The sequence below is a fragment of the Bidens hawaiensis genome, unplaced genomic scaffold (assembly GCF_021521415.1).
Source record: "Bidens hawaiensis isolate Kalapana, Puna unplaced genomic scaffold, B.hawaiensis_p1.1 tig00033546_1, whole genome shotgun sequence".
Lineage (NCBI taxonomy): Eukaryota > Viridiplantae > Streptophyta > Magnoliopsida > Asterales > Asteraceae > Bidens > Bidens hawaiensis.
This window is the reverse complement of record NW_027505290.1, coordinates 116,133-127,560: the sequence shown is the minus strand read 5'-3', so window position 1 is coordinate 127,560 and position 11,428 is coordinate 116,133. Positions and strand designations below refer to the sequence as shown.

The following is an 11,428-nucleotide window of genomic DNA, read 5'->3' as shown; positions in this document are numbered from 1 at the left end:
AATTCCATCTTGGAGCTTCAGACAAACTAGCTCTCAATGTTCCCGCCATGCGGGGAGGTTAGTTCCCTTCCGCACGCGCATAAACGATTTAGGATGCACCCGCCTTAGCATCATGCGGGATGGTCAACCCATTAGACAACATAACGTTAAGGTACATGAAAACATAAAGCCAAAACATTCGCGCATGGCGCATATAACATATGCCCACGCTGGTTCTTAACATGGTGCGCTCGCGCAGGGCGCACATAACAAATGCACGCGCTGTTTCTAATATGGCGCGCTCGCGCAAGGCGCATATAACATAATTACCTAATATTTAGGTTGATTACTTGGTTTAAGGGATTGGGAATTTACCGGGTGTCACATTTGAAAACATAAAGTTCAAGGTAGATTGAATGATTTTTTTTTTTGCTTACCAAATGACAATAACGTCATTGGAAATTGGGTCTATCAATATTGTTTATTAATGTCAGTTGTGTGTGTTTAAGACTAAACTTGAAAATTGACTAATAAATTTTGAAAGTAGACATTTTTAATGGGACAACTAAAAAAGAAAATATGGACAATTTGTGATTCCCTACGGTCACATAATAATACGTATCTCCGTTAAATCATTAATCACTTATAGCTGGTGATCATACAACTTTAACATGATCACGTACAACATTGTGATTCATATACAACATTTAATTACATTTAATTTTGTGATTCAGTAGCCTCTGTCATTCATATACAAGATTTAATTACATTTAACTTTGTGATTCAGTTGCCTCTTCACGGGACTTATTTAACATATCCAACCATAGATTTCAACATACATTAGTTGACATACAGCACACAGGGTGCATGTTGCTAATTGTGCATTCAATATATATGCACCTGATCAAACAAATAACAAAATTCATTCAAGTGACATGAAGATTCACATGACACTTTTTAACTATGTAACCAGATCTTTATAGAAAAATACATAAAGCCATGAGATTACCTTAGACCCCATATATTCCACACATAGACAGTTCATCAACGTCAATGGAGTTTTAAGTAGATTGAACACTTGCTTTGACTGTTACTGACACATATCACTAATGTCTTTTTTGTTTAAAGTAAATCACATTATATAATAAAGTCCCCACATCAACACATAAACTTGAGTTTTGGTCAAGAAATTAGTCGTCAAATTTATTCCTTTCTTGAAGAGGGTTAGGTGGCCTGCAGTTGATTTCCAACTTAATTCATTGAGTTTTTACTTTTTAGCAGTATTTTTCTTGCTAATTTAAGATGATACGTGTTCCTCTTTGATTATTGAAGAGCCTACCTGAGAATTTGACTCTTTAAGATGAGTCACGACCCATTAAATGAAGAATAGGCTGCTAGCCCAAGAAAAGGGCCTAAAGGTGGAAGATATAATAAGATAAAGAACAAGTCAAAGGGCATAGGAGAAAATGTATGCCTTCCTAGGTGGAGGGCCCGAGACACACATGCTCCAGAAGGAAAGATAGGATCCAGTGGATAAAAAGAGATCTCCCTGCAACTCTAGTGGGGAAAGGAAGAAACTAGAGGATAAAGATTGGGTCAAAGACCCAAAGGGTAAAAAAGGTTCTCCTGGACCCTATATAATAAACTGTGATGTATATATTGAGGGCCGAGGGAGGTAGCCTAACATTCAATAATAATAATCATAAGCTTATCTTCAATACTGGTCTTGATCATTGTTCTTCCTAAAACATTTCATATAATTCTCCCTTAATCACTCTGATTCATTCATACTATTACTCTTTCAACGTGATTAACCATTCTCCAAGTATTCTAGGACTCGAGAATTCATCTAGGGTTCCAACAGTTATCAATTCATCAGTCAGATTTCATTGATGGCAAGTTTAATGCCATGGTATACGAATATCACTAACAACTCTAACCTATACAGACATACCTTTTTTGACCCCAATTTTTTATGTAATCAAACCAACGGATCTCAAATCAAAATTTCAGAAATGAATGGTATATATCTTATTTTTCGGATGATGGGAATTATATATATTGTCCAAAGTGGGGATGCTACAATCGTATATTATCAAAAATTTATATTATCAAAAATCAATTAAATAAAAAAGGTTAAAAGATGGGTTATGTTCATACAACCGGTCCCAAAGTTTCAATACATTAGTCAAGCCTTAAACAACTAAATTGTATCGTATAACTCTCAAATTGACCGAACCTTTCGATTTAGATAATTCAATCGATTTTGATAGTTTATTAAGCTTGGTTAGAAACAAAACTAAAACCAGTGGGTACTCGTAAGTCCTAAGTTCCTATCCACTTCAAAATGGGCTTTATCCCATAATAACATAGGTTAAGACCTAAATAATAATAATAATAATAATAATAATAATAATAATAATAATAATAATAATAATAATAATAATTTGTAAAGAAGATTAGAAAATCTGAAGCATTCATTGTTGATTCTTTACCATTACAAGAATTAAACTTAAAAGGAAAAAAAAGTTTTAATAACGGGTAAATATAAAAAGGAATGTAGTTGAAGACCATCTTACATCTTACAAAATACAATAGTTATAGTTTTCTACAATATGTTTTATTTCAAAACAAATAGACACAAAATACCAAATTGATATAACGTAAACACGAAATCAATAATATAGCTTTCAATTTCAAATATTTTAAGTTAAGTATGATTCTTTTTGTGAAACTTTACACTTCACCTCCTCTTTCGGTGGGCCACGTGAAACGATTCCAGCTGTATAAAGCCGTTATAAATGGGCCCACAAAAAGAACAACCAATACTTGGTAATGTTTTGTCATTTGTGTGGGTCCCACGCTTTAAAAATACATCGAACCTTATTTACCTTAACGGCTACTTATACTCTGCTCTCCACCTTCACTTCTTCACACCCAACTCACTCTCTCTCTCAACAAACACACACACACACTTTCTCTCTCTAATATTATTATAAACATTAATATGTCGAAAGCCGTTGCTTTCCTCGCATTCATTTTTGCAATTGCCGCCGCTGTCGGAGCTCAGGCGCCGGCTTCAGCACCAACCAATGCGCCTCCGTCAACCGTCGTAACGCCTCCTGTGGCTGCACCGGTGAAAGCTCCGGCCAAGGCTCCGGTATCAGCTCCAGTTACATCTCCTCCATCGGCGGCTCCGGTAACAGCTCCTCCGGCTCAGACTCCGGTGAGTACGCCTCCGGCTCCGGTGCCGGTGAGTTCTCCTCCTCCGGCGATTGAGTCACCGCCGGTTCCTGAACCAACTCCTGCACCGGCGACTGCTCCGACGACTACAGAGACTCCTGCTCCGGCGCCTAGCAAGAAGAAGGCAAAGAAGCCGGTTGCACCAACTCCGGCGCCTTCGTCCGATTCTCTTGCTCCCGGACCGAGCACCGATGCGTTGTCGCCCGGTCCGTCATCAGCCGAGGTCGCCGATGAGGTAATTAATTACATATACTAACGATTTAGAAAAATACTAAAATACGGATAGATGATGGCAGTGTTGTAGTAATCGCTAGTCAGCAGCAGGTGGGCTAGTGGCTATTAATCAGCATTAACTGGAATTAATTAACGACTAATTAACGCTAAGTCGATATTTTTAGATAAATAGTATTTGAATTCTGTTAACTATCTAACTGAAAATAAAAGCTACACAACTAGTAACGTATTGTATTCTTTTATTTATGTCTTGCATAGAGTTCTTTGATTATTGTACATTGTTACATATAGCTACATGGCTCAAATATTTTGACTTTAATTTTTAATTATGGCATTTATGATTTGCAGAGCGGAGCATACAAATTAAAGAGTGTGGCGGTGGGGAGCTTGGTGGTGGCATTGGCTGCCTACACCTTGTTCTAGATTCACTTTTTTAAATATATTTTTTCATTTTATTATTATTATTTATATGAGCTGTATTATTTATTTGTTTTCAACTGCTGTACTTTTGTCTGCATAAAAATAAAATTTTACCTTGATAAACACTTTTATTTATTTTCTTGTTCATTTGTTGAATGAGCTTTAGAACCAATATGGAGCCGATCGATGTTAACGTTTACATATAATTAAAGGAAATCTGCACCATTTTAAAAATATTTAGAATCTTTAAAAGTTTTTTCTTAACTAATAACCTAAGAATCTACAAAAGCGACATCATCTAAAGTGAAAGCTACCGTACACGTAAAATATCGACTGAATTCTAGAATTTGATCAAAAATCACCTGCGCAAATGGGGGAAAAGGAAATTTGACTGTTTTTTCACGTTCTTGACGGGCCACTAGCTTCTCGGGGTCTCTTACTCTCTTTAGAAAAGCTAGTGGATAAAAATGACAATATCCAAACTACATGGGTTAACAGTGTAAATAGTTTTATAGGTTTGTTTAGTTTTTTTTAGCCAAGTGATAATGTGAGTAAAACCAAAAATATAGAAGTGGGTTTATTCGAATGACAACATAATGAAATTTGATCACCCAAGGTTGGTAACGATTTATGATGATTGATGACTATGGCGGAAGTTGCAAGCTTCGAAAATAAAGATAGCTTTATATCGTTGCATAGAAAATATTACAAGTGTTCCATGTTTAGATGGATCTACACATTATTTTGTGACATAAACTAGAGACTTCCATGAATTTTTTTTCAAAATGGTATGTATTTACAAAAAAAAAAAGGAAAACGGGGAAAGTCAAAAAAAAAAAAAGGTAAATGGTGTATCCTTTCCTGCCACCAGAGGATTAAGAACAATGGTCTTGAATACTGAGGTTCAATCATTGGGACCTATTCCTTCACTGCCAATGGAGGATTAAGAGGAGCAACTTCCAAACCCCGTTTGTCCCCGTTTGTGTTCCGTTATGTTACTTGTAGGAGTGTAGTCAAACAAAGAGGATACCCAATTGTTATCTTCGTTGATGCTTAATGATCTCTGTCCAACATTTTGAAACGAAGGTCGATAACCTTCTTGCCTATCAAAATTGTAGGGACCCGCCCCATACCCGGTATTAGTCCCTCCAAAATTAGAAAAACCCGCCCAATACCCGGTATTAGTCCCTCCAAAATTGGAGGAACCCGCCCCATACCCGGTATTAGTCCCTCCAAATTGGAGAGACCCGCCCCTGATCATCATCGTTAATAGCGATTGCCCGAGGTCTAGGTAGACCACGCTGCCCCCTAGGGCGCGGAGCATGTTCAGGGAGCGTGTTATCGTGTTTAGACGTCGGCTAAGTTTCATAACGGAACACAAACGAGGACAAACGGGGTTTGGAAGTTGCTCCTCTTAATCCTCCATTGGCAGCGAAGGAATAGGTCCCAATGATTGAACCTCACCTTCCAATGGAGGATCCTAATCCGTATTCAAGACCATTGTTCCTAATCCTCTGGTGGCAGGAAAGAATACACCATTTACCTTTTTTTTTTTTTTTTACTTTCCCCGTTTTCCTTTTTTTTTTAAATACATACCATTTTGAAAAAAAATTCAGACTTCCAATCTTGACAATATCTTGGACCACAATAAAATTTTCCAGCATTGATCCAGCCTCTTTCTTGCTGTCTAAGAATGTTCCAAATCTGTCTTGAAAAGTGTGAGTATGGAGACTTCCTGACAATCTTCAACACTTCTAAATTATTCCGGTGACATTCAGAATACGAGATTTGCGACATTAAGGCGGGTGTGGCATGAATTGGACATTTGGACTTCTGTTGTACTTCTAAATGTAATAGGATTGTGTATGAACAATTTTTATGATCCTAATTCCAAGAACCATATCTACATATCCTTTTTACATATTGAAGTTTGATGAGAAGTGAGAGTGGAGTCAGAATGGTGCGGGACGCAACATGGGGGAACTGGGTTGAGGAGCAATGACAATACCTGAACTTAACTAATAAGAAAATAATAGTATAAAACAAACACCTATGGATCAAATCCTTTTGACTGGAATGAGTATCTTAAATGACTATTATAATGATGATTTAGTCAAGCAAAATCTAAGGCCTTCGGACTCACTGCCTAGTTACCCTGATATCCACTACTATAAAGAACAAAACGTTGTGTGAAGCGTTATGACAAACTAGATCCTCGGTCCAAGGCTTGTATCCCAATATCCCTCGATAGAATAAGACTAATTGTTATATACACATGCAAGGCAAACTCTGATTCAATCCAATTCTTAATTACATTCAAGATGAATCACACGCTCGGTATCTTTTACAATCAACCTCATAATGGATAAGAAAACCATAACAGATTCTTCGATATTCAAATCTAAACCTAAGGTTGCACACCTAATGTTGGTTATTTTAGTGTTATTAGATTAACTTGTCGATGGATGAAATAACGTTAGAGATTAAACATGAGGCAGCGTGTTTGGATGAACCGCTAAGCATGAGGCAGCGTGTTTGGAGAATCAGCACGTGTTCATTCCATTTGCCTTCGACACTTTTGGATCCCTAGCTCTCGAGGCGGTTCGTTTCTTGGAGCGGGTGCAGAAGGTGGTCCACAGTGACTCGCAGAGCCCGATAAACCAAGAATTTATATTTAGTAAAATAGGCTTTGCGATTCAAAAGGGGATAACGGCGCAGCTTGTTGCTCGCTTACCCATTATCCAGATGTAGCTCGGTTTGTGTTATATATAAATTAAAGGGTTTGTTGAATTATCAAATACAAAAAAAAAAAAAACAGATTAAACGAGTTAGGTGACGCGGGAGTGCACGCTTGTTTAACAATAATGTTGTTTGGGCTTTGTTATTCGGTTTTATACTTGGTCTTAAGTGTAATGATAAATGGGCTTTTAATTAATTTATTTGGGCTCATAAGGGGATTAGATTTGGATGATTTATTAATATATGTTTTTTAATTCTCTACATAAGTTCTAACTCCATTGAATACATACATTGAACATAGAAGACGATTACTTCTCTGGTTCTTCAATTCACAAACATAGTCAAAATTCAATTTCATGTGCAGAAAATCTCCGTCTTATCCGATAAATCATTGCGTGTAACCCGCAAATAGGTTTATCTGAAAGTGATTCACGATTTAGAGATTAATCTAGGCAATTGTTCAAGATATGGAGATTGAAATTAGTACTAAAGGTTTGCATCATTGATTGAATTCATCATTGATCGAATTCATCATACAGGTTTGCATCATTGATCGAATTCATCATACAGGTTTGCATCATTGATCGAATTCATTAATCCAAGCAATTCTCTACCAAAATTACCTATGAAATCATCACTTACCTGGTCCTCATGCTCTACACCATAACAAAATATTACAGCCTAAAGATAATAAAATCAATCCTAAAGCAAATAATGTCTTTACGCCAGGATCTTCAAAGCCACATGAATCGTAAATATAATCAATACGAAAAGACACATTACCACATGTTCATGAGCCAAAGCCAAAGATTTTCAAAACAACCATCATAAAGTCGAATATAAAAGTATTTTTATGGTTTTCCGCCAGGTTTGCATAAGGATCTCATTCGGAATATGCAACATATTTTTTAGGAATACTGGCTGGCCAAATTAACTTAATGAAAGGCATTTGTCAACCTCATACTAGAATCTTGCTCACATATCTCGTATGGCCTTCAATTGCTAGTTAGTTAACAAGTCCTCATGATAATCATCAATACGAACCTTATGGGCTCGTGTCAGTCGTTATGACCTTCAACTTTTTTATTACTTTGGTTAATTTTTCATTTTTGTTTCTACTTTGGTTGATACCTCAAATGCTATTTAATTCATAAGCGCACTTCATGAGAAGTAACGTTATTCATTGCGAATAAGTTGTTTCACATTATACATAATCCCTACACAAACAGAACCTAGATGATACACAAACCAAACTCATGTTACATTGAGGTTCATAAGTAAACCATACGTTTGTTAAAAGTTGAAACGCAAGAGCTTTTTCATGTAGGCATAATTTGTGTTGTCACTTGATGAATAAAATAGGATGTGTGAGTTCAATTAAACACTAAATCATTATATCGTATAACATATAACTAAGTTATAAAAAAAGTTAAATTTGCTTAAAAATATAAAAAAATAAAATCGAGGGATATTTAAGTTTTTAGAAATAGTGTATTTAAATTTCCTGGTGCTATAAATTCAAAACACTATTAATTTTGTAGTCGAACCCAATTAATAATTAAGGTGCATGGAGTGTTACCCTAAGTATCCATTTTATTGAAATGCAAACATCAATTAATGGATGTTTCAGTATCAAATATATTGTATTTTTAACATGAAAACATTGAGAACCAATTTGTTGTTATTATTATGTTTGTTTGTTGTTATTTTTTTTTTCTTATTTGATGATTTCCGATGATGAGACGTTATAAGTATTTGCTGATTTACATTTTTTTGTTATTATTATGTTGTTATAAGTATTTGCTGTTATTATTTTGTTGCTGTTTTGATTCTTTTGTTATTAGGTTTTTCTCTTTGTGATCATAAAACATTGCTTATGTAGATTGATAATGTAGTTTATATGGTTTCATACGTTCTAATTTTTGGTAGATCGGTATTATTTTCTACACTTTTATGTTAAAATTATTTTGTACATGAATCTTCCCCGTTAACAAATTACACCTCATATTAGCTCTAACCAACAAAATTGATAACCAAGTTGATGGATGTCTTTTTTCCAAAAATTACTCGAACACACACAACAAGCATTCATCTTTTGCTTACATTCGGGTAGTAGAACTCGAATTGCACTAGCCGAACCTACTACCGGAAGAACGCCCCGAATACTACCCTGAGTTATTAAACCATATATGTAATTGAGAAAAAAAAATAGTATTTCTATATCTTAATTTTATTAAAATAATAATAAAATAAATAGATTTCTTTTTTTTGAAGTTGTGTGATCTTAAGTTTGAACTAGTAGGACCACAAATCTTTAAAACTTCCCATAACAACCACAAAATTCAACTGCAACATCAATCCATCCAAATTCAAACACAATGCTTCTTCACGGCACCTTATCTCTTCCATTCCGATCACCGTTTAACTTCCGATCACCAGTCACCCACCACCACCTTCGCAAATTCTCATTCTCAGCTGCAAACCACAACTACGCCATCTCAGACGAAGAACTCCACTCACGAGGCTTCATTCTCCGCCGAACAACCGAAGACCTCAACCTAGACCACTTAAACTCCGTATTCGTTGCGGTCGGTTTCCCGAAACGTGACACCGATAAAATAAAGATTGCCTTGGAACACACGGACTCATTGTTGTGGGTGCAATACGAGACGACAAAGAGGCCCGTGGCGTTTGCGAGAGCGACGGGTGACGGCGTGTTTAATGCGATAATTTGGGATGTGGTGGTAGACCCGAATTTTCAAGGGATTGGATTGGGGAAAGCGGTGATTGAGAGAGTGGTGGAGGAGTTGTTGGAGAAGGGGATCACGAATATTGCATTGTATTCCGAGCCCCGGGTGTTGGGGTTCTATAGGCCTTTGGGTTTTGTATCGGATCCTGATGGGATCCGAGGAATGGTGTATTCGAGAAAGAATAAGAGAAATTAGTTAACGTTTCTTTTAAATTGATTTTTTTTCTATTAATCGATAATTAAGCTGCTATATAGATTAAATAAATTCATTTAATGTAACTATTTTTGTTGAGTTATGATAATTTGGTTAAATAATGCAATGAAGCGTGCCAATTTAATAAAATACTGTGATAAATTATTCAAAGTATCGTTACTCTTATGAGAAAACACAAAAACATAATGAATAAACTAAGTTATTGTGACCTAGCAATGTATTTGAAAATTATATGCTTAATATGTTTAAGTGACCCACTTTGTTATATTTGTATGAAGTTTTCCCTAATGTAAATGGCAATGTTTATAGGTTAACTGATTATGAAGAAAAAAAAAAGATTATTATTTTCGTTTTGGATATTGTTGTAGCCCACTTCGACGGTTCGGCCCATTGCATCACTGTCTTGGGTCTCTTTCTTTGAATTTGAAGCTCCTCAATAAACTATTGTGAAACTATAGAGTATAGTTGGATTGGGTTAACCCATTAACTATCCCAAACCATCTGATCCGAGTAAAACATGCTCAAAGTAGGGTAGGGAACAACTGAATGTGAATCTCTACAGGTTTGGATTCAAACGGGTGAAGGGTCAATGGATAATATTGATGTGTGTGGGTTAAAAGTTATGTCAATAACGCTTAATATCGCGTATCTTATATATTTCTTACATAGAATGCGATGTCTTTGTTTAGATATGCTATACGCATATAAGAGGAGCTTAATGGAGCATTTTTGGGGGTTTTATGGTAATGATTAAGCGGGTCCTTGGTGAAGGAAATACGTAACTATGTGGTTGCAAGTATATATACTTGGATCTACGTACGTATATTATGATGGAATATGATATTATAACGAATAAATGTACACTACTGAGCAAAAAAACAAAAGGGATACGGTAGCTTCCCCCTTTATTGATTGCTTTGTTAAGATACTAGAGCATATAAATGTTGTGAATTAAGCTACTTGTAGCATACGAGACGCTAATATTATAGTGTGTAGTTTCACTTAGTTTTTCTAATTAGTAGTTGAACATATAAGTAAAATACAACAAGCGTGTGGTTGATCCGTATCAGGTACCGCGAATATGAAAAACTCATTTTTATCAAAACAGCTTGTTAGAAACAGTTGTTCGTTTAAAAGGTGTTATAGTTAATATCATACAATCTTTTGATTATGTTTATATTTTTAAACATTCAGACTTAAAAGAAATTGCAAGATGATGTCACATCTAACGTGACAAGTTTGGAAAAATATAGGATCTATATTTGATATACTAGACAAGTACTCGCGCGATACGACAAGAACAAAAATTTTAGAAATCATGTAACAATTACGGATGTTCAAGGTTCGGTTCGTTTGAAACCTTGAAAACATTTAAACCAATCACCACTTTTGATTAGCTGGTTTCTGAATGTTCAAACCATATCAAACAGTTTGATTTACGGTTTATATCAAAAATAGACCATATAAAACTGGACTGGACTGTAAACTTATTATTGAAGCTCAATGCGTGAAACCAAACCATTAGTAACGATTCAGTTTAAATTTTCGACAGTTCAGTTTTGGTTTTCAATGACAAGAAATCAAACCAGCGGTTTGGCTCACGGTTTAACTTACAAACCGTTAAAAACCGAATTGTGAATGCCCATACGTAACATGTTCATTTTTTTAATTGAAAAAAACTATAGCAATACCATACCCAAATTAAAGACAATAAAATGTTCATTTTTATTTTGCAATTTTTAAAATATATTGTAACGTATAAAAAAGTTACGGCCGTTGGAAAATCGTTGGTGAGAAGTTGGTTACAATTAAAATAAAAGGGAATACATGTGTAAAGATGAAGGTTTAAA

The 11,428-nt window shown here is 35.4% G+C and overlaps 2 protein-coding genes across 2 annotated transcripts; both read left to right on the top strand.

Annotated features, from left to right (window-relative positions):
• Positions 1-2,953: 2,953 nt before the first annotated feature.
• Positions 2,954-3,996, top strand: LOC143612144 (uncharacterized). The gene is made up of 2 exons (XM_077086199.1): positions 2,954-3,457; positions 3,805-3,996. Exons 1-2 carry the CDS (start codon positions 2,987-2,989, stop codon positions 3,877-3,879), a joined length of 546 nt encoding a protein of 181 aa, XP_076942314.1. The 5' UTR covers positions 2,954-2,986; the 3' UTR covers positions 3,880-3,996.
• Positions 3,997-8,985: 4,989 nt separating this feature from the next.
• Positions 8,986-9,592, top strand: LOC143612145 (GCN5-related N-acetyltransferase 1, chloroplastic-like). The gene has a single exon (XM_077086200.1). It carries the CDS (start codon positions 8,994-8,996, stop codon positions 9,558-9,560), a length of 567 nt encoding a protein of 188 aa, XP_076942315.1. The 5' UTR covers positions 8,986-8,993; the 3' UTR covers positions 9,561-9,592.
• Positions 9,593-11,428: the final 1,836 nt, after the last annotated feature.